Raw genomic sequence first — 27105 nt, 5'->3', positions numbered from 1 at the left:
AGAGATCCAACGGTTGTCATGAGGCGGCACATCGGATCGATCCAGGTCCGAACGGGCAAGTGGGCCACCGACCTCGTACGACCCCGGTCAGCGGGCAGGGCTCCTTCCGATCCCTCTCTCGGCCGCCCCCCGCTGCCCGACCCGCCTGCGAAGCCGTTAGTGGTCGCCAGCGCCTCTCCGGCCGTACCACTATCCGGGCAACCCGGAAAGCAGCCCCAAGAGCCAAGAGATCCCATTAATTTAAACGAATGGTCCAGATCACTCGACGCAACGATGGCAAACATGTACCATTTCCACGTGTTACACGATGATTGGACATACTAATATTCATTATTGGAACAATTGTTTGGTGCCATTTGGCATGGAACCTTCTAGCATTTGGTTGGGCGTCGTAGCCTTGCGCTTCGCCCAAAGCAAAAATTTATTTCTGCTCTTCTGGAGAGGGAGGGAGCGATCCGTTTTGAAGCTATCCACACTCGCCGCCAGAGCGAAGAGAGAGAGAGAGAGGAAAAGGGTTTCAGGTATGGAACGAGAGAAGAAAATCTTCTTTAGCTTCTGAATTTAAACCTCGTTTTGTAATCTAGGTTTTGATTGTATCTCTGTGATCTTGCATGCGATCTCGTAGAATTTCTTCGTTGCTCTCAAATTTTCCCGATTCCGGGTAATATTTCTTAGGATTAATTAGGTACAATTCGATCGCGTTCGAAACCCTAATTGGTCTGTTTTGGCCTCTGCGGTTACGTGGGGTTTGCTAATACGTTCTTTCGCGGAGCTTTCGAATTTTTCTTCTTGTATCGTTGCATCATTTCTGTTCTTTTTTTAACTGTAATTTGCTCTTCTTCTTTTTCCTTTTACCAGATGGACTTCGTTTCCTTTTTTCTTCTTTCCTTTGTTTTAGCGGTTCTTTAGACGTTTGATCTTGTTCGATCGACGCCTTGGTTCTCTGTGTTAGGTGTCAATTTACGTGCATGGCTGTAGATTCCTGATTTTAGGACTTGACTATATTTTTATGAATTTATATGAATAAATCCATAAATCGCTCTGATTGTGTATTAGCATAATCCAAAGCCGTTTCAGAAAATGGAAGTACTCCATTTTGTTAATCCGGGTCATTCTTTAATTATTAGGTTCTGACGTGCTGTCTATAGGTAGAAGACTTACTACCACAGTTTTGCAGTGAAGTATGTTTAGGATAGGGCATATGTATAAGTTGATAAATGCCATCACTTTTACAAGAAATGTGCTTATGCCATCTTTGAGCACTAAAAGGCTATCTCCCATATACAGAGGCTTAGGAAAATCAAAAAGAGCAACGAAATTCCTATTGCGGATGTTGTAATCAAGTTAATTTTGGAGGCATTGGATGGAAACTCTTGTATTATGTTGCTGTACAGCCCATTTTAGGCCCAGGTTGCTCATAAGTTATTCAATTTGAAACTGATGAGAGAGTAGTTAAATTGGATTTCATACCAGAAGGAGGATCCTATGAGATCAATACTGTAACTTAAGAAAATAATACTGTTGTGTGTGATATGAAATTATTTTGGTATATCTTCTTTGACAACTACAATATGCATTTTTGAGCCCAGTATTTTGAAATGCATAGTGCACGAGGCTGCATCTGTCCCTGCATATACAGATGTGGTCCCTCGACTGCACTGCATTGCTTATATGCGGTACAAGGCACATGGGCCAAAAGAGAATCAACTTATATTCATTGTGCGGCTCCAGCTGCGGCTTGCTTTAGATTATGTGGCTGCAGCTGCGGCTTGCTTAGGATTGTGTGTGTGCAGATTTAGGGCCTTATATGCAGCTAACTCTCATTCGATGCTGTGCAGATTTATCAAGTTCAAACTAATGGTTAGGTTTGATGCAATCCCTTGACCTCCTGCACAAAAATTGCCTTAAATCTATACATTTTGTGAATTATATTTATATGGACGATTTAGTTAAGCTTTGCCTCCTCCTTTACACTGTATGAAAGTTTGTGAGAATCTTAGAGGATCGTTTTTGTTTTCACGAGCTTAAACTGCATAACTAAGAATCTTAGGGGGGTTATTTCTGGTTTCATGAACTTAAACTGCATAACTAATAAGGTAAGTTTGTTACTCTTCAACCTCAAGATTTTGATGGTAATTTAAAGGGTTGATATCAGATTCAGTGCCATTCATGAAACTTCTTAAACAATAATGGATCATCCTTGTAAAAAATTGATGGATCGTCCTTTGGTATAATGGGTAGAGCCAATCATATGTGGTAAGGTGGGCCTTGTTGGGATATGTAGCATTATCTTGTTTGTGTGCAAGATCCTTAACACGCATTCTTCAACCTCTTTCTAGGGAATGACTTTTCCACTGTGAACTGTGACTTATTTTATTTGGTGATGTGGTGGTTTTAGTTAAACTAAGCCACATGACAATTTAAGCCCTTCAAAGCTTTGAACACTGAAGTTTTCACTATTGACTTAATAGACCAAAAGAAAAGAGAGAATAAACAAAAACAATGGATCTAAAAGAAAAAAAAAATCAATGATCTCTGGCTAACTTGGAATCTAACAATGAACTTGTCAATCTGCAACCCTCATATGCATTAGTTTGGTATTGTTTACTTGTTAGAATCTCTTCTCACCTTATTTCTTATCTAATCTACGTCTCGATGACACTCTTTGAAGTTTCAAATTATATAGCACATCTCCCATGCAAAATAGCTTTATATAGGTTCACAATGAATCTAATGTACAGCTTGACATGTTGTGAAATTTCTTTTTATAGTTTTTGTAATATTTTTAAAACAGGGGGGACTACATTACTATCATAATGTCAGTGTCTCATAGACACAGACACTGGAATCAAATTCAAATGTGTATTCAAGTGTCCGACTTGGCAAGATAGAAAAAATGTAGATTTGGGATAGAATATAGTTTTAGTTAAATAGTTATTACGTTTTATCTTTTAAAATAGAAGACATTGTCTGTAAGGTCTTTCAATATACATTGTTTCTTATCATACTCATTTCTAACATCAAAATGGAGGGTTTAACTCGTTGTTGCTAGAGTTTAGATCTCCGTCAAACTCTTAAAGGCTGCAAACAAAGAATTTCATAAGCATCCAAGTGCCTGACACATATCTGATATGGATACCTATCCAACACAGGTTTGTTGGAACTAGACATGAATGTTCAGGTATCACTGCATAGCATTGTCATTAGCATATTATGCTGCTGTCCTCTTGACTTTGGGGCATGCATTGCTACATTTGTTATGTTCTTATTCTCCTGGAAACACCATAAATGGCTTTGCTCAGTCCTGTTTTGGAGATGATGGATTTTTAGGGTCTTAATTCTTGAAAACATATGAACTAGTGAAAGAAGATGACACATGGTGAACTTTAGTACATGACTCATCGGACAGTTCCTTACTGCTCAACCTTGCTGATGGCATTTGCAGAGCCGTGCTAGTTGGATAACTGACAGCTTAATTTGGTTTTCTTTTTGTTGAAGATGAAGGCTTTCTAGGGTTGTGTATGTAAAGTTAAAACTTAAATATGTTATATTTTATAGGAACTAAATTTCAGCATTTTTCTGTTGTAAGTTACGAATTATAAGAATATAACATTGGCGATAGTGCTTTATTGAGATTAAGTGATAACATGCAATGTACAAATGAATTATATGATGCTATCATGTATTGCTTTAGCAATTTGTACTCATGCTGGATAGATTGCTCATCACTAGTTTTTCTCTTCTTTTTTTTTTGTGTGTGTGTGTGTGAATTTTTTGGATCAGTAGCAGCAGTAAAAATTTATAAGAGATATTAGTTGTATGTTGGTAGAGGGGAAAGTAGACAAACACTGCAACAATGTGGTTAAGAATTATTGCATATAATCATCCATATTTTTGTTTCACATAGTAAAGTATATAGGCAAGATCAAAAAATCTCAACTTTCTGTCTTTATTTTAAATGTTCCAATCATCCCATAATGTTAACCTGTGTCATGAATTGGGAAAATGATGACTGCGTCCACACCTTGTGTTAAACCATATCAGTTTACATAATAGTACAGCTTCATTTTGGTGCATGTTCATCCACTGGATCTTGCTCAAAATATATTTCTTAAATCCCTTTTTTTAATTTAAAAAAATAGAAAAGGGGTTAACCTATGGCAAGGACGCACTATCAATGTACATTTGTCTATGTGCATGCATGAGTGCCTATGCACATGACTGTCTGCATGCATGTGCATGTGAAAAACCTGAATTGTCTTGACATCTTGCTTGCGTTAGTCCATCTTGGGAATTGCTTTTGAGTGTTAGTTGGCTTTCCATTTGTGGAAACCTAGAATAAGTATTAGGGGCTGTTTTTTTGTTTGTAATTTAATTGCATGCAATTACAATTGCAGCTGCTTGGTTGTGTGATGCTGAAAGAGGTACAGTAACTTGTAGATATATTATTATCATAGATACATATATTTATTTATAATATGTTTTGTTATAATAACTAAAAAATATTATCTAATAATTATGATAATACAATCATGATGATTATTATTATAATATTGTATAGATTATAATAAGAATTATTATGATATAGTGATGATAATCAAAAATATATTTTATGACCTAATAATACAAGTTATATTGTGAAGTGATTATTATTACATTATACCAATAATTATTGTAGTACTATAATTTTCTATTATATTATAGTAATTATCATATTATTTTTGTAATTTCGAGTGAAAAAGTACTATAGTAATTTTATTCCTATAAAATAATTTGATATTGTAACCATTATATTTGTTATTATAATCATATATATAAATTTATAACATGTAATTTAATAACTAGTAATTTTTTTACAATAGCAATTATTATATAATTATGATTATTATTTTAATGTTATATGTAGACTATAATAAGAAACATAATAACAAAATAATAATGGTTAAGTGAGCGGATTAAGATCATAATAATAACATTAAAATAATAACTAGTATACTAATTTACTTTTCCTATTATAATTAATAATTATTTTATTATTTTTAAAATTTAATAAAAAGTTAGTAGTTTTATGAAATTATTATTTAATTGGTATATCAAAATATGTTTGATACTATAATATATATGCATATTATTGTAATAAAAAATGTAATTATAATATGTATTATAGTATTAGCCAACTATTTTATAAAAAATATTATATAAAAATGATTGATATTATTATATTATATATTATGATAACAAACATCATGCTACAATGATTTTTGTTGAAATACAATATTATAATAAAAATTATTTGATATTATAATATTTGTATATATTATTATAATATTAAATTTATAGTTCACAATGTATTTATTAAAATAATTAATATATATTTAATATGTTAAAATTATATAAGATTAAATTTCAACAATTGGAGAGTGGTGAAGGGACTCCTTTGAGAGCTGCTTCCAATTGCAACAAATATAGCAACAGGAACTACATCCACCAGCAGAGCCCATTTCCATGATTTGGGCTCTTTTTTGCAGTTAAAATGCAGCCTGTTGTTGCTATTGCAGGCATCCAAACAGTTGTTTTAGATGCCTGCAACTAAATTGCAGATTTGCAGTTGAAACCTGCCTAATTACAGGCCAAAAAAAAAGCCCCCTGGAGTAACTCAGGTACCATCTGATCAATAGGTTTGGTTATTGATTTTTGTGAAAAATTTAAATCCGTTTGTATGTTTTAGTTGTTAGGCTAATCATTAATTCTGATTTTTTTCTTGATTTGGATTTCAGGTGGTCTTTTCTTCCAATTGTATAGCAAACTTTGAGGGTCAAGATTTTATGAAATTTGCAAGTGGCATTCTTAAGAATATTTGGCTGGGACTGTGACCCATTTCCTTTGCAAATTCAGTCTGAGCTTTCTTATCTCTTGTAGTTCCAGTTTATTCCAGGAATTTTCCATAAAGTCATGACTTCTTCTGTGCACAACATATCTGGTAATTTTTTTTAATTTCTGTAAATGATTGCCCATTTTGTATTGTATTTGCGATCCACATGCTAGATGGCTTGAATTCACTACTTTTTTGGTCTTGACCATGTGATCACTGATGCTCAATCCTTTGAAATTCTATAAACTCCTGCTGCTGCCTTGAACTTTAAGCTATTATGTCGACTGATGCGAAGATGGCGGTGCTTTTTAGCAAACTTTTTTTTTGTTTTGAAGGATATTAAGGAAAAGGAAAAATGCAATAGTAACAATACTGTTATTGGAGTATTGCTGGATCTTTAAATGCTTGATTATAAGTCTTTCAGCATACGTTAACACTGAAGTGGTGCTGTTGTAATTCACTCCCCCTGTTGCTTTGTTGATGTTTTGTCTTGTTGTTATCGATGGTTGCTTAGGTGCGTTGTAATGCATGCATGATCTGAGATATATTGTGCAGTGTTGATGGATTCTGATTCCTAAAGGGTGGATGGCTCTAATTGATCACTTGGCAAAAAGAGAAGATATGGATAATGTGGATTGATATTAAATAAGACTTGTCATGACAGGATAAAAAGAGAGAGAGAGAGAGACTTGGTCTCTGGATAGAATTTTCTTCTAGATGACGGATCTGTAGAAAATTATTTAGATTGAACCCTTGATATCTGATGCCAGGACTCAGCTATATAGCCTAGTATACCTATGGAGACAAGATGTGACACAGAAGGTTGTGGATTCTGTGCCTGACATTCAAGCATATCCATTTGACATACATTCCAAGAATTTGGTTGCAGAGAGAGGTATGGGAAGCTGGAGGCAGGGGGGGAGAGGACTGGAGGTGGTGATATGGCACCTTATTAGGTGGTGGCGGGCTGGTGATGGCTATATAGGCTAGTTGTGACAACCCATGGCCAGAGGAGATCGTTGGTAGATGGAGATGGCTTGCCAACCTTGATGTAGGGGATCGAACGTGGAACAGGAAGGAGGCCATGGACTTGGGGGGGATCACAAGATCAGTTGTTTTTCCTTCTGCTGCAATGCATGTATTTATTGAAGAAGCACGCTTGATGGATAGTTGTTTTTCCATCAATCAGGTTTTCTTGAAACAAAATAACTTTCAATCTCCGTTTCAACTTCCATTAATGAAGAGGGCCTGTTGATTGAAAAATTCATTTCCAGCCCTTTGTTCTAATAACAATTGAACTTTAGATCCCTGGCTTGTGCATAAAGGATTGAAGAACTGTATAGATGTGTGTAAAGTGTAAACCAATGCATAAGTGTGCATATAATTGACACCAGGGAAGTAAAGTTAAATGAAAAATGTTCAGGCCCTAAGCATTAAATGACACTCAGATGACATGTCTATATTAGGATCTTTTTGGGCCGAGTCCCTACTATCCTAAAATTTGGGGTTAATATGGACCTGGCTCCCAGTAACACCCAAACCCAACACCTAAATCTTTTCTTGTAATGCAGCCCTTGATCTAAAAGGTTCTTTAACACTAATCAAACTAGACAGGGATAACTATTGAGGATGAGACAAGAAAACCTTTTTGTTTACTCAAAGATGATATGACAACAACATGGACCTGGCTCCTAGATACACTCAAACCCAACATCTAAACCTGACTGCGTAATACAGCCCTTGATCTAAAAGGTGATTCCTTGACACTTATCGAACTAGACAGGGATAACTATTGAAGATGGGACAAGACACTTTTTGTTTACTCAAAGATGATATGACAACAACTTATCTCTTTTGAAACTTTAAAAACATCCCAAAAGACCCCACCAACTTATGCAAGATACCGGAATTTTTTTTTGAACCATCTCTCAAAGAAAAGAATGGAGCAAGAAAGAGAAGCCCCCTTGAGGAAGTGAAGTTAGGAGATGATGTGTGGACTTAGATGCCATTTATAGTGCCCCTATGGACTGGCCCCCTCAAATAAACCAATTTTGGTCTAAAAGGGGCCTTTTAACTTGTGGAATGTTCAGTAACTTAACTTGTGGGTCAAATTTTAGTTATGGTCTAAAAGGGGCTTTTAAACCTCAATTATCCACTGAAACATGATCAAAGCAGGTGAATAGTCCCTCAGAGTAACATGAAGCTTGATTTTAACCCCCTCCAAAATCAGTAATTGGAAATCACTTGTTCAACCCTCATCATGCGCTTTATTTGAATTGCATCAATAACCTGGGTGAACTGTGGGAATGGTGTGCGCAGATGGTGGGGGGTGTTGTGTCCACTTTACAGTTCCTCTCTTGGAATCTGCAGATGGCACTACACCACCTTCACTAATTCATGACTGTTTCTGAGGCATGTAGATACCGTTGGATGTACTTCTAGTCTTACTCTCATATGATTTAGTCTTTCTGCATGGTAAAGTTGATGTGGATCTATGCTCGTAGTTCTTTTTCCCCTCTTTGTTTTTGGTGTGGAAAGTTTGAGTGCTGTTCTGTCGGATTTTTTATTTGTTTACCTCATGTGATTTATGTTATTTATCTAGGTTTAACATTGGACTTAGTGTTCTTGTTCTTTTCATGTTGTATATAATGATCCAGATGATGGTGGACCTGATGAGCAACAAAAGCAGACACAACCTGAGGTCCAGCATCAAGCTCCTGCAACTGGAAACTTTCAACCTGGCATGGCAACACCTGTTGGCTACATGATTTCTCCAGGTCATCTTGAAGCAGGACATGCTGTGGTACTGTTCTTATACCTGTTTATAGGGGCGGATTCTTTTCATTTTTCACTTTTGGGAGAACTTGCCACTGACTATATGAGACTGAGGATGGGGCTTGTTGTTTGTTCTTACTCTGTTATGTAGAAAGGTTTAGTGTCAGCTTCATGGACCTCATGGGTATGCTGAACTGTGTTTTTTTCCTCCCTATTCTGATATCGAGGTTCGTTTGTCATATTTAAGTACTTGCTCGCCTTGTCTCTTCGTATGGAGGAGAGCTGTCTTCTTCACATTTTGCTTGTAGTTTCAATGTCTGCCAGATATGTTATGTCTTGTTTGCCCCCCGAACAATTAGTCATCTCTGTTCTAGGCATTCTTCCCCTTTGAAGGTTCAGTTGAAGTTTTTACGATGAAAAATAGGAAGTAAAGTTGTTGCATTTTGATGCCAACTCAATAAGTTACTTATATCATTTTCTTGGTAACATTTCCTGTTAATGGTGTTACATGGATCCATTGGAGTAGCAGGCAAGGAAAATGATTCTATTGTGGGAGGTTGAAGATTAGCATTTGCAATATTAGGACTCCTAAGGGCTGCTTGGTTGTCTGTAAGGTTTGTTAAAACAAATAATTGCAAAACCTAATTTTCTGTAAAGTATTATTCTGAATTACAGGTGGAGACCTATTTGCAGCAAACTCATTTTTCAGATTTTATGACCTGCCAGTTTTTACAGAATAGATTTTGCAGAAGTAACCAAACAAGTCTTTTCATGAAACTCATTCATTTCAGATTTTGTATAAACCGATTTAGTATACCTGAGCATGCCTCCAGTTGTAGTGACAAGTTACTGTACGTAGATGATTTAATCACCCATTAACGAGGCAATTGGAGTTACAGATCTATCAATCAATGTCACCTTTATCCAAATGAGGTTATGACATGGCTTTCCCTTAATGGTCACTTCAGGTACACCCCCCCCCCCCCCCCCCGCCGCGCGCACACAAAAAAAAAAAAGAAAAAAAATCTCTGATCAATAAAACCTGGTGTTATTATAAGTTTGTAGTTCTAGTTTTACAAGCAACACAGTCTAGATTAAGTTATTTATGTAGAGAAACAACTGAGGTGACTATCTAGAATTGTTAAACAAGCAACCTGCATCTCCCTACCAGTGAAGAAATGCCATACTTTGGCAGATGAACCATCTCGGAGACGAGGCTTCTTTTCCAAAGCGAAGCACTAGCACGGCTCCCAAATCTCACCAGGAACAAAAGAACAAAGGAAAGAGAGAAAGAAGGAAAGAATGAAAATCACTAAATTAATATTGCACTTTCATCCTTTTGCAGTTGTTCTGTACCAGCTGCTAGAGAAGGGAGTAATAGGAAAGTGCCACTCAGTTTCAGTGTTATCTTTGTCTGACATTTCTGATTTACTAAATTGCTTCTTTTTTCTAATTTGGGGAAGTTATGAGGGTCCTGGGCCATGCTTTGCAATCATATACATATATATATATATACATATATATACATATATATATATATACATATATATACATATATATATATATATATATATATATATATACATATATATATACACATACATATATATACATATATACATATATATACATATATATACATATATACATATATATACATATATATACATATATACATATATATACACATATATATACATATATATACATATATATACACATATATATACATATATACACATATATACACATATATACACATATATACATATATATACACATATATACACATATATATACATATATACACATATATATACATATATATGCATATATATATATATATTTGATTCTTGTACAACATTAATGTGGCTATGAGATTACATTTTCATTTTTTTCAGTCTTCCAGTAAGCCGATTCTAAACTTGCAGATTTTGTAATTTTGAAATATTTTTTCTGTCGTTGCTTGTGTTTATTGGATTTTATTTATTTTCATTTACATTACATTATGGAATAGCTATATGATTTATTTATGTATATTTAAGTTTTTATATACTTCACCATGTATTTAAAATGCTTTGATTCAAAGTATTTTGGTTACTATATCCACATGCTCGGACATCTATTCTACCTTTTCCATCATGTCTAGATTTGCAATTTTGTTGGACAACAATGCCTGTTTTGCCGTATAAGTATATAGCAAGTGAATCAAACATCAATCTGGGGGTAATGATGCCCACGGATTTTCAAATATTATCGTGTTGTTTAAAATCTGTGGTATTTTGTAGAAGAAATTTAAATATCAGACCGCATATACGAAAGTGTAGTTTGATAATATTCCTTAATTTCACATGACTAGATGTATTGAAGCATATTCTTTTTGGCAGGCTCAGGTTGCTTACCCATTTGTTGACCCTTACTCTGGAGGTGTTTTTGCTGCTTATGGACAGACGGTGGTATGTTTGGGACCTTTGGGTAAAATACATGGAAACATGTACATGCATATTTTGTTTTATCTAGATGTCAAATGCTTTAATGAAATAAATTACAATTTTTATGTTCCTTTTAGTATTTATTTGGTGTTTATCAATTACTACTGTTTTCAGATGCAACCACAAATGATGGGGATGCAACATGTTGGAGTGCCATTGCCAACTGAGGCAGTTGAAGAACCTGTATATGTCAATGCAAAACAATATCATGGTATATTAAGGCGTCGGCAATCTCGAGCAAAAGCTGAATCAGAAAATAAATTGATCAAAACTCGCAAGGTACTATATCTGGAACTATGATCCACACTCCCTTCTCTCTCCTAGTTCCCTTTGCGATAGCTAATCTCCACAAGCTTTGTTTTCAAGAGGGCTTCTGTAGTGGCTGCACTTGGACTGAATTCTTAATCCTGCCATGTGTACTACAAAATTTGCAGAAAAACAAATTTTGCAGAAAAAAACTAATTAATTCTTTTCTTAATTATCATTATTTCTTGCATTTACTCTAGGTTTATTGAATTTATTGCATTACCTGCACCTCATTCTTTCTTGTTGGAGTCATATGTCACTTGTCTTTCTTTATCAGATCCATAAATATGGACTTACAGACAATAGAATGTGTTCAAAATTCCCAGTTGCTGAAGTCCTTTGCCTGGATGAAGTTCTTTTTATTACTTTACCCTGGTATTCTGCATTAGCCACCAAAATTGCTTATAGCCCGCAATAATTTCCATAGCCAACTCGAGTTGCATGTTCAACTGTGACAATACAGACATATAAATTGAACAATGATGCCCAGATTGTTTGTCTCAATTCATCTTTAAGGACTTTCTAGTGAGTTGGTTGGTTCAGATTTTGCCTATTGAGCAAATAAAAAGAAAATGAAAGACTGTTTCATACTTCCTATAGTCATCTGCTGCATCAAACCCACTTTTCTTGGTTAAATTCTGTTATCCCTTTCATATGAGTAACTATGCATTGAACAATTTACAGCATCTTTTATGCAAATTGTTGCTTGCCTTTAGGAGGCCAAGAACAAGCATCCATCTTTATCAATTTAGTTAATAGTACATAATCCCTAAGAAAGGGGACTGAGACCCCCATCTGAGGCATCTGATACCACATTAAGCACAAATATATTCCTAGCATGCTGACAAGCCAGATGGATGATACAAGATTGCTTTAGTCTCTTGCTGCATTTCACCTGCACTAGACCTACCAGAATCTTGCTGATTTTCCCACTAAAAATCTATTAGTGAAAAAAAAAAAAGAATTTACCAAGTACGTCGAACATGCTTTATGTGAGGACTTGTGCGGGCGTGTGTTTAGTTCCACATTGGTTATTCGCTGAGTAGATCTTGGGTACTTATAAAGGATCAAGAAATCCAAATAATACCTTCCAGCTAGCCTTTTTGGGTGAGGTCCTAGATTGTTACAAATGGTATCAGAGCGGACCTGACCCATAATCTGTGGACTGGAAGATACGCACGGATTCATTGGGGCTGACCATGGGCCGATCGTGGTGCTTGTGATTAGATTTGAACCCTTAGCTTGACGAGGACGTCAGAGCTTAAACAAGGAGAGTATATGAGGATTTGTGCGGGCGTGTGTTTAGTCCCATATTGGTTATTTGCTGGGTAGATTGTAAGTACTTATATAGGATCAGAGAACCTAAATAATGCCTTCCGGCTAGCCTTTTTGGGTGAGGTTCCGGATTGTTACACTTTATCCTAAGATTTTGAGTGCTTGTCCGTGCTGGCTGCACTGTATTGCATGTGAAGGACTGTCACTCAGGATTCTTGTTGGTTTTTAGTTGTGGGCAAGTCGGGCTGAAGTGAGGGGTACTGGTCGTATTGAGTCAACAAGGGTCTTCCACCTTTTATATTTTTGTTGTCTTCCCATTTTACCCACCTACTCTTTTGTTTTGAGTGGTAGAACGAGTGAGGACTCCGGTGTATTCGGTTGGATTGAAGCCTAGAAACATGACTCCAGGGTTAACAACACCCTCCACTCATTTTTTTGAATTTTTCTATATAAAAAATGCTTAAAAATTACCATATCTGAGGCATCTGATACCACATTAAGCACAAATATATTCCTAGCATGCTGACAAGCCAGATGGATGATACAGGATTGCTTTAGTCTCTTGCTGCATTTCACCTGCACTAGACCTACCAGAATCTTGCTGATTCTTCCCACTAAAAATCTATTAGTGAAAAAAAAAGAATTTACCAAGTACGTCGAACATGCTTTATGTGAGGACTTGTGCGGGCGTGTGTTTAGTTCCACATTGGTTATTCGCTGAGTAGATCTTGGGTACTTATATAGGATCAAGAAATCCAAATAATACCTTCCGCTAGCCTTTTTGGGTGTGGTCCTAGATTGTTACAAATGGTATCAGAGCGGACCTGACCCATAATCTATGTGGACTGGAAGATATGCACGGATTCATTGGGGCTGACCATGGGCCGATCGTGGTGCTTGTGATTAGATTTGAACCCTTAGCTTGACGAGGACGTCAGAGCTTAAACAAGGAGAGTATATGAGGATTTGTGCGGGCGTGTGTTTAGTCCCATATTGGTTATTTGCTGGGTAGATTGTAAGTACTTATATAGGATCAGAGAACCTAAATAATGCCTTCCGGCTAGCCTTTTTGGGTGAGGTTCCGGATTGTTACACTTTATCCTAAGATTTTGAGTGCTTGTCCGTGCTGGCTGCACTGTATTGCATGTGAAGGACTGTCACTCAGGATTCTTGTTGGTTTTTAGTTGTCGGCAAGTCGGGCTGAAGTGAGGGGTACTGGTCGTATTGAGTCAACAAGGGTCTTCCACCTTTTATATTTTTGTTGTCTTCCCATTTTACCCACCTACTCTTTTGTTTTGAGTGGTAGAACGAGTGAGGACTCCGGTGTATTCGGTTGGATTGAAGCCTAGAAACATGACTCCAGGGTTAACAACTCCCTCCACTCATTTTTTTTGAATTTTTCTATATAAAAAATGCTTAAAAATTACCATATCTGAAAAGGGAAGAGGAGGGTCACATTATGTCATTTCAAGTTGATTTTCCGATGTGTAATAGTATATATCAATACATTTTTTTTTTGTAAAATAATTATTTAAAATATAAATATTTTCTCCCATTACATTTATTTATTGCTTTTTTTGGTCCTAAAGTAACAGTAATGCTCATAACATTTGTTAAGAAAAAAAAAATAAAAGTTCCCGGCTGCTGTGCTGGCACGAACTACCATATCGTGCATCAGTATGGTACTATACAAACGGGAGACTGATCAATATCAATATTAGTACCAGGTTTCTAAACCATGCTTTGTGCTCGCTAGTTTCTCCAATTGCTCCTTTGTATGAAAATAGCCAAGTCTGCATATTTCTTTTCATATGCAGCCAGTTCCTGCAATTTAGGTGGCCTAGAATCTTGATTTGTCATCAGACTGATGACCATGATAGTGGTATCCAGAAGTTGAAACTAAACTGGATGGAAATGTCATCCGTGATATTGCTCAAACTAGTAGCTGCCTGGCACTGTTTAAGCTTATTTCTTAAAATGTTCTGCAAGTCCTATTACTTTTCATGATAGATAATTTGTTGGTCCACTCACTTCAGTAAGCATTTGCGTGAGTTTTCTTTTCTCTGGTAATTGTGTTTGGGCACTGCTATCTCTCAATGATTTACTGTAATATATTTGCAGATCATTTATTACTTCTAATCCCCTGAGTTGTAAATATTGAGATGTAAGATATCTCATCAGCGCAAGATGATGGACTTTGAGCCCTATTTCTGGCTAATCACCATTTAGTTTATTCTTACCTTTTTTAAAAACAAAATTACATATTTAAAGAGGTTAATTCCTGTTCTTGAAGATGAACATTTTTATGGGCTGTTTATTGTTCCTTTCGTTATTATTAAGATCAAGCTTTTGGGCTGTATTTATATTCCTAAGGTCAGAAAACATCATGTATGTGCCTGAGATACTTGCAGTCATGCCCTTTATGTGTTGCTTATGTCTGCCGCCTACCTGTTCATGGTTTTCCAGCATTGAAAATATCTTCTTTGCCTTTTTTATCATGGGTGCTAGACAGATCTACCTTAGCTTACATGTTTGTTTAAATATTTTCTTGGACATAAGACATAATATGTATGCTTGAGGTTTTTTTTACTGTAGCTATAAAAATATTTACTTATAATGGCCTTTTTATCTTTCTTATGAATTGATGGATATAATCCTAATTACATTCTGCAATTCAACTCCTGCAGCCTTATTTACATGAGTCCCGCCACTTGCATGCTGTAAAGAGGGCTAGGGGATCTGGTGGTAGATTTCTTAATTCCAAGTCTCAAGGGAATCAGCAGAATTCTAATTCCAGGTCTGAAGAAAATCAACAGAATGACGTTGCCTCACATGACAAGGTCCAGCCATCCAATTATCCAGCTTCCGATAACTTGTATTCTCAGAATCAGCAGCATGCTGCGGTCTCTGATGATAAAGAAAAACCTGTTAATTTGCCCAACTCTCTTGGACAATGAGCCAGAAGCAACATGTAGTCTTCTCTTGCAGGAATAAGACGTTGGATGATTGGAAGAGCAAGTGGCTTTGTATAGTGTCTGCGGGAACAGTCTCCGGTGGGAAACTATATTTAGAGTTTTTCTCAGGTTGGGTTGTAGCCCCGCAATGATAAGTTCATTCCGCCTTAGGAGAGTTTAATGTGCGGTTAGCTGACAAAATACTTCACAAGTTCCTGTAAAGTAGAAGCATGGATTTTTTTGTTTTTTCCCCTAGGTTTTTACTGTTCGAATATGTATCTTGGACTAGGTGACTTTGCTAGGTAATTACAGTGAAGATTTCTTGTGTTCTATATGGACATTTGCATTGACTGGAGCTGCTACGCTTTGCTGCAACACCAAAGAAAGATTGACAATTTAATCCCCTATATTTATCAAATCTTTGAACGTTCTGTGTTTTATAAGCCGGGGATAGGAAGTCATGCGAGCATCAGCCAACAAAATACGAGCCAAGTCTGGGTTCACCCTTCAGAGCAAAGGCTGCTAACTAGTCAGCAGCTTGGTTTCGTTCACAACAGATGTCTGAAGCAACAAAAGAGTTAAAAGTGTCTCCTCCATAGCATCATATCCTGAAATGCAGGAGAATGATCAAACCTACAATTGGATTGGGAATCAATCCAATTGAATCACCCTGCAAATGAACATCTTTAGCATACAATGATGAAGTATGAAATAGAGGCTAAGCCAAGCTCCTATGAGTTCTGTATAAGGAACGATACAGTAAGGTAATTTCTTCCCGCCAGTAAGAATCAAAGCACCCTGATAATACCTTACTATGACACTAGCTGCAGCTTGACCGTCTCTAACAACACCATCAAAGTTCACCAGAAGGACTTCAAAGGGAGGGGGCAGCCAGTAGGGTAACACAGCACAGTAGGGTAATTTCATACTTAGAAGTGTCAAATTAAACTAATTTGTAAATAAGAAGACTATTTGATAGGCAATGGAAAAAGGATTCTGCAAATAAATTGGATTAGCTGTATTGATCTTCCTCTCTCTCACGCACATGTGCGTATAAATAACTATTGATGCATGAACTTTATGCCGATCTTGACTTATCAACATTTGATATGGCTTGCTGTCGTCAACTAGTCAAGTTAGTGAAGACCTCCTGCATTTCCCTTCATTACTTTGTTACTACATTGGGCTTCTTGTCTATCATACTTCTTATAAGAAAAAGTGAAAAATACAAGTAAATAGTAAATGATACACTTGAACCCTATACTTGCATCTCATTGAAGGGAAGTATATCCTTTCAATATTTGATGGATTATAGATGTCAGCTAAGCAAGTTGGTAAAGTTGTTTGAATTGATACCAGGAATCTGTTTCCTTGTTCTCAAGACAAAAAACCATTAGGCTGATTATAAATTTGGAAAGGTATTGTCCATGTTCGGTTTCAATCAAGGTGGTTCTAATGAAGAAAAAGGTATTAATGTCAAAGTTAAAATCTTTTGGGCAAAGAAATATAGGCAAAGATTTTTTTTTCCCCATATCCAAGATTTTGTTGAAATTTAACATAACACATTCATTTATCCCTATTTTATGGACCAAGATAATATTAATTTTTGAAAAAATTATAAGAACACCCCTCATATACAAGCTAATCTCAAAGGCACCCCTTGACTTTAAAAAATATCAAATGGATCCCTCAAGTTTGCAAACCATTCCAAACTAATCCTTCAACTCTCTGACTAATGGATAACGCCTGCTATTTCAATTGACGAAAATGCCCTCTCCCTCTCCCTCTTGTAAGATATGCTAATTTTAAGACTTGTACAAGTGGATGAATAGTCCCGATGAACTGCTGGACTAGTTTGGAACGGTTTGCAAATTTGATAATATCCATTTGAAATTTTTTAAAATCGAAGAAGTATTTTTGAGATTGGTCCAAAGTTGAGCGTCCAATAATTTTCTCTTAATTTAATTTATAAAAAGAAACTTGATTAAGGTTCTATCAACAAACTCTTAAGGACTCGTTTGGTTCGTGGGAAGAATTTTTTTTATCGCAATATTTTTTTTCCAAAAAGTTGGTTTATGGGAATATGATGCGTGGGTTGACCATGAAAAAGTAGCATATTCTAGAGTGGCTTATTTTATTTGAGTATCTACTTTTCTAAAAAAGTTGTGTGAAATATCTATTATGGAATTTGATGGCTTAAAAGTAGTTTTAGAAAAAAATACCAATTCCTATGATTTTTTTTAATGAAACATGAAAAGTTTATTCCTATAGAAATGCTACTTCCTCGACTCTCTATTTTAAAAACTTCATTTTTTTTATATTTTGTTGATAATATTTTTTTCTCATTTTTTCTAGTGAATCAAACATGTCCTGAAAAGATCGTTACGGTAGGCATTAGTGAAGATTGTTAATGTTGTGACCAAAATACCCTTGTTCTCATTATTAGGTGTGGGCCCCTCTTTTCTTCGGTTTCGGGGTGTCTCTTTCTTGCGACAGAAGGATTCACCTACCTTGGGCTCCTGTTCTTCAAAAACTTCCCGACTTCGTATCCATAGCTGTCTATATTTGTAAGGACCCGTGCGGGCGTGTGTTTAATCCTACATCAGTTATTTGTTGGGCAATTCTTGGGTACTTATACAGGATCAAAAAATCTAAAAAAAATATCTTCTAGCTAGCTATTTTGGGTGAGGTCCTAGGTTATTATAAATAGTATTAGAGCGGACCTGGCCCATTCAAGTTGATCATGGTGCTTGTGATTAGATTTGAATGGATTTAAATTCTTAGCCCTGACGAAGACATTAGGGCTTAAATGGAGGGAGTATGTGAGAACTCATGCGGGTGTGTGTTTAGTCCCACATCGGCTATTAGCTGGATAGATCTTGGATTCTTATATAGAATTATGGAACCTAAATAATACCATCCGGCTAGCCTTTTGGAGTGAAGTCCTCGGTTGTTACAAATGGTATCAAAGCGGACTCGGCCTATAACCTATGTGGACTAGGAGGCGTTGCAGCATGGATCCATTGGGGCTGACCACGAGTTGATTATGGTGCTTGTGATTAGATTTGAATGGATTTGAACCCTTAGTTTGACGAGAACGTCATGGCTTAAATGAAGGGAGTATGTAAGGACTCATGCAGGCGTGTGTTTAGCCCCACATCGGTTATTCGTTGGGTAGATCTTGGGTATTTATACAGGATCAAGAAATTCAAATAATACTTTCTAGCTTGCTATTTTGGGTGAGTCTTGGGTTGATACAAATGGTATCAAAGCGGACCCGGCCCATAACCTATCTAGACTAGGGCACACTATAGCACGGATACATTGAGGCTCACCATGAGTCGATCGTGGTGCTTGTGATTAGATTTGAATAAATTTGAACTCTTGGCTTGACGAGGACGTTAGGGCTTAAATGGTGGGAGTATGCGAGGATCCGTGCGGGCGTGTGTTTAGTCCCACATCAGTTATTCGCTGAATAGATCTTAAGTACTTATACAGAATTAAGAAATCTAAAAAATACCTTTCGCTAACCATTTTGAGTTAGATCATAGGTTGTTATAAATAGTATTAGAGCGTACCTGGCTTATAGCCTATGTGGACTAGGGGATACTGCTGCAACATGGATTTATTGAGGCCGACCATGAGCCGATCATGGTGCTTATGATTAGATTTGGATAGATTTGAACTCTTAGCCTTGGCGAGGACATTAGGGCTTAAACGAGGAGTAAACGGGGAGAGTATGTGAGGACTTGTGCAAGCATGTGTTTAATTCTATATTAGTTATTTGTTGGATAGATCTTGAATGTTTATATATGATCAACAAACTCAAATAATACCTTCAGGCTAACCTTTTTGGATGAGGTCCTAGGTTGTGATACTATTTTTCTCTTCCTTTCTTCTTTTGTTCTCTCTTCTTTCCCTCTTATTAGCACGCCACCTCTTAGCGGTCCTCTCATTAGGCCTCTTCCCCTTCGACCCGTGCCGATGGAAGCTCTCCTTGAGGAGCTCCACAGAACCATTCTATAAGTCCACCATAAAGTCCAAACTCTGCCATACCATGCTCTCTACTTGTCCAACTCAACTGACACCTCTTTAACCTCAAAGCATCAAGGAAGTTGGGTTTTCCTCTATTTATGAGTTCCTACATTTCATGTACTATAGCGTTATCTACTGATATAGTTGAAAACTCCCCATGCTATCCGTTTGTACTCCGTGATGTATGAAAAAAAAAAAGGTAAGCAAAACAGTGCAATATCGGTGTGACAGTGGTCATTTTTGTCAAACAGTTAATATTTGTGTCGAAAGGGGCATCGATCCTTTACAATAACAAGAGGGGTGCTGCCAAATTTTCCATGGCCACCATTAGGCGAGGTAGAGGCGAAATTTTTTCATTGGACTAGGGGACCAGTTGAACCATAAAGCAACATACACAAATACAGGCGTATCTTATCTTTTTTATTTTATCTATCTTTGTGCATATTACTTCACGGTTGAATTGATTCGGTAGCTCAGCAGTGGACTTAGTCCAACCAATCACTTCTAGAGATAGAGACAAATCGGCTTTTGTGGTCCACGACCTGGAGTAAGGTAGGGCGACATTGGACGATGAGGATGTGGCTAATGGTGTCGAACTCCTTCTTGCTGCTTGTAAATAGAGATAGGAGTGGTGCTACATGTAATTCAAGCAAAATCTGGGATGTGATATGTGAAAAATATGAGCTAACTTATATGAAATTTAGGGACAGCAATGATGCCATACTTGCTGCAATAAACGATGAATACTGGTAATGATGCAAGGCATAAGATCAGCATGGTAGAAAGGAAATAATTCCGGTGGGATTGTTGGTAAAAATTAGGTAGAGCAATGCTGGGATTAGGAGACGTGGATTTTGTTTGTAAAGGAGAGCACAACCTAACTCAGATGTGACAACATACTTGGGCGACAGGACCCACATCGATGTGACAAAAATACTTGAGCTGGCGGCAGTCACATTACATGAAGTGTATGATTTGGCCCATATAACATCACTCTTGTGTCATAAGTATGTTTTCAAGGAGGTCGAAAAGCATGGATTGGAAAATAATCCAGATTTATTTGTACGACTGTGCGACAATGTTAAGAATTTTCTTTCCTTAATGATTAGAAATATGAGAGTTAGCATGTAATGCCTCGCATTGATGCTATAGATGAAGATTGATTTGCTTATTAACATGGGAAGACAAAAGCAACACCTAGAGAGGTGCTCAGTACTTGCATTAGCCAAACTCGAGCTTAAACTTTATTAACTTGCATTCTCAACTGTTCTTGAAATATGGCATTAATATATGATGATTTATAATAGATAAAAAGCTTCATTAGTTAAATTGCTATTGCATATCAAGCAGCTAACTTTAATGATGAATGAGCTCTATGTATAAATAATTATTATTATGGGCATTCACGTAGTGAGTGGAGAGCACGACAAAGAGCGGAGTCTCTATTTTAGTTATATATAATAAAGTTCAAACACAAAGAACTTATGAAGAACTAATTTTAGGGGTGCATGAGAGCCTAAGGTCTTTAGACATACATCTATTGTATATTATAAGGCATGATTGCGATCAGGGATATTAGATTTGCTCATAGATGAAAAATAATTAATTCGTATGTAAATTTTGTTATATGATAACTAAAATCAAATATCAATGTGGAAATATAGAGAGGGTATATCTCTTCCAACATATGAAAAATTATTGTCTTCTTTCCTTCCATGCAACAAGATCTATCGGCTCACTCTATCTCCCTACCTCACACACCTTCATAAACACTATAACTTACTCATACTAACCTCGCTTTTATGTCTTTCCCTGTCTTATTTTTCTCCTTTAAAAAAAAAAATGAACAATATATCAATTGCACATGCATGTAGATGTGCACAAGTGAATATTTATGTTTTTTTTTTGAAAAAGTGTAGATACATAGTTTGAGTTCGATCTAGTGAACCACAACTAAGTTAGACAATTACTAAAGTTGCCTCATTCACAAATTATGCAAGTCCTTGCTCAGCCAAATACAAAGCTAAACACAAGTTGGTCCAGAATGGCTTATTCAATGGACATCCACTTTTGGGGCATTTCTTAAGCAATATCTCAAATTTAAAGATAGAGCCATATTTTACAATGGTACTAATTAGCTTGAGATGAATGGCTTATTGTTCCTTGGATTTAGTGTAATGCACCCTGGTTCGAGAAAATGAGATTTCCATAAGATAAAAGGAATTTTGCAAATAGTCACCTTATCAGTTATGTATATAAATTGCCAGAAATGTAGTATGTACTTCTACTTCGATTTTACAGGGTGCTACAAGAAAAATAAAAAATTATAAAGATTAAGTATAATATTTGAGAACCATTTAGTAATATCTAGCTTTAACTTTTTTCTTTTTCCTGTTACTGAATTTTGCTTGAAGAAATCTCCCCCCTGTTTTTTTTTTTCTAATCCTTATGCTGCTAAGTTAATTTTACATGTCTTGCCCTTTGAGGTTTGGTCTCATGTCTGTATAACCATAATCTGACCACGGATGATGTGGACAACTGCAATGAGACCACATTTTGGACACAACATTGATGGTATGTTGACCAACGAGCCTTTCCGTTTCAGTTGACCAGGGTCAAAACCCTTCCAAGCCACAAAAGAGCATCCCAAATTATATATTCATCAATGTCACTTTCAAAAAATTCCAAGTAGTATTGCTGCACTAGGCAATGGAGAAGAAAGGCTCATCATGTTTCACCAAATGTTGCACCTATCATGCCTTAGCAAAAGCAGAGGAGTTGTCATTGCTCATTCTCCTAATCACTTAAATTACATGCAAAAAATAAGGTTCACAACAAACTCTAGTTTGTATCTCAATCAGTGAATTCCCCTCTCAAGGCTTTTTAGCTGTTTAGTAGACATACAACCATCAAGCCAAAGGAATTTGAGAAGAAATTGGCAAGAGGACAGACATAGGTAGCTTTCTTAATGGCTTCATATCCTATTTGTGGACCATCATGCATGGTTATCATTGTAGACACATTAATTTGTCCACAGACAAATGGTGAAGACTATCTAAATAGAAAGAGAAGCATGAATGAGAAACAATGGGCCAAGGTATAGATCTATAGCAACCCCCTTATGATTATAGGAGTGCCCTCTTCGAAGGTGGGACACAGATGAGCATGCCGAGGTACCTACTCCCCTCCCCATATCCTCTTCCCTTGATACCCAAGGTATAGTGAATGAATACACGACCTTTATTAATTTGTAGTTAATACTCCCAATCTTTCAATCTTAAAACTTTTCCTTGCATCAAGGTATATCTACAAACAAATCCTTTATTTGATTATTGAATGTCTACACCTCAATTCATGAGAGAGAGAGAGAGAGAGAGAGAGAGCCTTGTATTATGAAAGAAGCGTGCGGATTAACAATCTAACAAATCTTAGTTCATCATCAGAAGCACTCCCCTTGGTTCTCTAATCATGGATCCATGCATGCAGCAAACTCTTTTTTGGATCCTTAATCATGGTTCCATGCAAATTACTTCACTAATGTAACCTCGAACCACCTAATCCATGAAATATTCCTTGATGTTATATCACTTACTAAGAAGCATTTCTACAACTAGTCCCTCAAACCCCACAGCCAACAGACAGCAAATTTTATTTATCAGAATTCTCCTCTTGGATACCTCATCATGGATCCATGCAAGCAATACACTCTATCTGAAACCTTAATCATGGTTCCATGCAAGATTGCTTGATTTATCCCCACAAGTAATCTCCCATTCGAACCACCAGCCACGTACAGGTAGTGCCTCATTAAATTCTAAAACCCCACATCCAATAGGCGCCCATGCATGTTCCTTGGAAGAATCCTTCAGTAAAAACTATGGCTTAGAGCGATGGATCGAGCAAAAGAGCTTTGAGGTGTGGGAGGCACGCAAAGGCAGCACGCACACCGAAGAACACGCGCGCCGCGCCCCCAGGCCATGGTGTCCCACCTCCACCACCTAATGGTGGCCGTGGACCCCATGGCCTTCTCTTCCATTCCCTTCCCTTCCCCACCCTTTGTTAAGGGTGGGGAAGCTATGAAAGGGACCTCCACATTTGTTAATTTGCAGGATCACGCAATGGATCTCGTAGGGCATGCCTCGGTTGCACTACTAAGGCAGGCCCCCTTATCCCATCACCCTCCCCATGTACTGCATCCTCCTCTACTTTTTGTGAAAGGAAGGAGAGGGAGACATATGGCTGGAGAGCCATGGCAAAAGTGGCATGCATGAGTCCTCATCATGCCACCAAGGAGACAGGAAGACACCTTATGTGAGCCTCTGTGGCCATTGACTCACACAAAACCCATCATGACCCATTAATTGTTGTTGTTGTTGTGTTGTTGTTGTTGTTGTTGTGTTGTGGTAGTAGCTAAGTAGAGCCCATGGCTAAGAAGAGTTTGGTTGGGTCTTTTCTTGTGCTTGGGATGCTTTCTAGCTTGATGATAAAAGCTAAATATTGTGTGCATGTCAACCTTAGGAGAACCAGTACTGAGTCCAGTGCTCTTGCTCCCCTCCCGCAACAGCCTTTTCACACATTCCTTCTCTTTTCTGAATAAAGCTAATGACAAGCTTGGGGGCGAAGGGAGAATGTGGCCAGCACCTTGCAGTCACAAGAAAATTATATATATATATATATATTGAAAAGTGATGGTTGGTGTGGGTGTGCATCAGGCCACAAAAGTGGCTTTAAGGCCTCTTGGTATTACGGTTTAGGGTTCTTATAGTGCACCACTGGTTGGAATCTGCTGCCCGTTGCTAGTATACAGTCCTTGCTAATTTGTCTTTAACTTGATGGCCAAGGGAGTAATGTTTCATTGGAGTTGAGATCTACACTTGGACATCAAACTTTTTCTCCTCCTTTTACCTTTGGGTAGTTAGAACTAACAAAAGTATCATATGCATGAATATAACTATCTAAGTAGACTTTGATCCAAACACAAGGACTTCATGACCGATCACTTCACCATCATGCTGATGCCAAGCTAGAACCGTCAAATTTTTTAGCTAGCTGCCATATTTGAAATATTTTTCATAGCATTGCCTCAATTGACTCGGTGCGTGATGATTTGGAGGTTCGCATCCATTGACCTAGAACGATAAATCAGTGACAAGACATTAATCTACATTAATCTATTCTGATAGATTCGAGTCTTCGTTAACTGTTCCATTTTAGTTTTGATTGATTACTATGTCAAGGTAAATTCCAACATTATTAGTGTAAACCGTTGCCTAGTTTGATCGGCTAATAAATAATAAAAACACATTATGTGTGTGGTTAGAAAGTTCACTGAGGATGTGTGTTACTTAGACCCCTATCAGTTCATTAATAAGATCAACTAATGGAAGAAAAATTGACCGAGCTTTAGATTTAAAAAGATGTTAAACCCTAGAAAAGAGCTCTATCATGCGTTGCCTCCTAACCCCAGGTCCAACGCTTCCACTAATTCACTGTGCCTGTATAATAATATATCCTAGGATCCACTCATTAGCTTAGTGGTATCTGGTGGGAATTGTTTATTTGAATTGTGGACTTGACTGGCCCTAATTAGCTTAATTATATTTAAGCATATAGACTACATCTTGTATAATATAATCCTATGGCTTTATTTAATGAAATATATCTACATATAATCTAGACCAAGAAATCAACTTTAAAACTAAAATATGTAATTATAAAAAAATAATTAATTAACCTCTCATTGTACATATATGAACCTTTGTGATGGACAATCCATAGGTCTTTATAGATATACTTAAAATTTTAGTAATTCCTAATCTCTGTTGGTCGTTTCTTAGTGAGTTAAACAACTTCATCCATTCAATGGACAGATTAGAGTAAAAAGGGGTTAGAAATAGTAAGTAAGACTAGCAACATTGTTTTTGAAGGAGACTCCAACTTGATGAATTGACTCCAAAACTTATCAACTTAGTTGCTTTATATATGTTGGATAACTTATAGACCCATCAACTTGCTATGAAAAACTGGGGTACAAGGTCATAAGTCACACTTTTCTATTCTTTGTGTTTAGTTAATTAATATTACATCATAGCACATCTAATGCATGTGATTATTTAGCATACAACTTTTATTATCATACATGGTTGCACAAGAACATGCGCTGCTTATTTAGTTAGGAAGTCCCATATCTTTTTGTATCAAAAAAAAGAGAAAGAAAGTAAGATAAAATCCTAATTCTTAAAAGGCACATTTGGGAACTTTTTATATTGTATCTTTTATTTTCAAACTTAGAATTATAAAATAAAAATATTTTGTAACACTTTATTTTCGTTACCATTTGTGAAATTCTTGAAATTTGTAGTAGAAAAATTTATATAAAAGAATAAAAAAATGTAAAAAGAGTTATGGGCTTTCACTCTGTCCATCTGAACCTCTCTATCTATATATGAACTCTTGGGAGAATCTCCACTCACAAAAGCAACTCCATAGTGGACCCTGGAATGCCATGGAGTTCACACGAGGACAAGAGCATTGCATGGTTTTTCTTCTAATTTTCTAATTTTTATCCTTTTTGTTATGGGTTATGACTATGAATTTTTATGCTAAATAAATCAATTTCACTTATTTCAGTTCATCCTGCAAGAAAAAGACAAAAAAAGTGCACCTCTTAAAATTAGAAATTATTTATCAAAATACATATATAAATAAAAAATAATAAACTAGAATTGAATGATCACATCAATAAAACAATTACCGGAAAGCTTTTTTTTTTTTTCTTGAACCTTTTTTTTCTTGTCCCCAATATATATGTGAATGTTTATTGCTTCAAAACATATATGTGAAACATGGCCCTGGGAGCTTCGCCCGGTATTGTGCTGGCCGCTAACTCGGTGGAGGACTTCTTACTTCTTAGGCCACTTGGAGGTGGCCGTGCAAAGACCCCTCAGAAAGGAGTGGGCCATCAGAAATGCGTATATAGCCTATCACATATGGTTGGAAAGGAATATCCGAATTTTTGAATATAGAAAAGCGCGGACAGAGCTTTACTTCATGTCGCAGAGTTTACTAGCACAATTGTGGAAATTTTACTCGGGACGGTTAGAAAAAACTAAAACTCCCATTCAGCCACTTTTTTTGCCAGAGCGATCTTTGTATCTTGGGTGCCACTTACCTTTGGCACTCTCAAGGTAAATTTTGATGATAATATATCCCGTTCTAGAGGTGGAGGAGGGATAATTAAGCCCGTTTTGCATACAAAATTGACTTCTCTCCTTTTGTCCCAAGTATTACACTTGTAAAGGGCAGCCTGGTGAATACCGGGCAGAGAAAGGGCGGTTTGCTAGGTGGAAAATCGGCGTGAAAATATCCGCCGGCCTGGGCTCAGGCGGGCGTCAAG

General features: G+C 36.7%; 1 protein-coding gene across 3 annotated transcripts; it reads left to right on the top strand.

Moving 5' to 3' along the window:
- The first annotated feature begins 292 nt into the window (after positions 1-292).
- LOC103710501 (nuclear transcription factor Y subunit A-7-like) lies at positions 293-16006 on the top strand. Of its 3 annotated transcripts, none has more exons than XM_039131958.3 (6): positions 359-521; positions 5778-5980; positions 8530-8675; positions 11035-11103; positions 11254-11418; positions 15408-16006. In XM_039131958.3, the coding sequence occupies exons 2-6, from the start codon at positions 5953-5955 to the stop codon at positions 15675-15677; spliced, it is 678 nt and encodes a 225-aa protein (XP_038987886.2). In that variant the 5' UTR covers positions 359-521; positions 5778-5952; the 3' UTR covers positions 15678-16006. The 3 variants fall into 3 exon arrangements, with proteins under 3 accessions (XP_088560240.2, XP_038987886.2, XP_089781408.1); XM_089925282.1 differs by lacking the exon at positions 359-521 and adding an exon at positions 550-4424; XM_088704114.2 differs by lacking the exon at positions 5778-5980 and having other exon boundaries at positions 293-521.
- The last annotated feature ends 11099 nt before the right edge of the window (positions 16007-27105 follow it).

This window comes from Phoenix dactylifera, chromosome 9, assembly GCF_051530095.1.
Source record: "Phoenix dactylifera cultivar Ajwa chromosome 9, Ajwa_hap1_PhDact_Kaust_v1.1, whole genome shotgun sequence".
In the NCBI taxonomy this organism is placed as follows: Eukaryota; Viridiplantae; Streptophyta; class Magnoliopsida; order Arecales; family Arecaceae; genus Phoenix; species Phoenix dactylifera.
The sequence above is the reverse complement of the archived record's forward strand: the minus strand, read 5'-3'. Positions and strand labels throughout refer to the sequence as shown.

What these genes read in the sequence shown, in the direction of transcription:
- LOC103710501 (XM_088704114.2), top strand. Translation starts at nt 308, where the DNA reads ATGATTGGACATACTAATATTCATTATTGGAACAATTGTTTGGTGCCA. An exon ending in AGAGAGGAAAAGGGTTTCAG is followed by an intron (nt 522 to 8,529) that starts GTATGGAACGAG and finishes ATAATGATCCAG; the next exon opens with ATGATGGTGGACCTGATGAG. An exon ending in AATTGATCAAAACTCGCAAG is followed by an intron (nt 11,419 to 15,407) that starts GTACTATATCTG and finishes CAACTCCTGCAG; the next exon opens with CCTTATTTACATGAGTCCCG.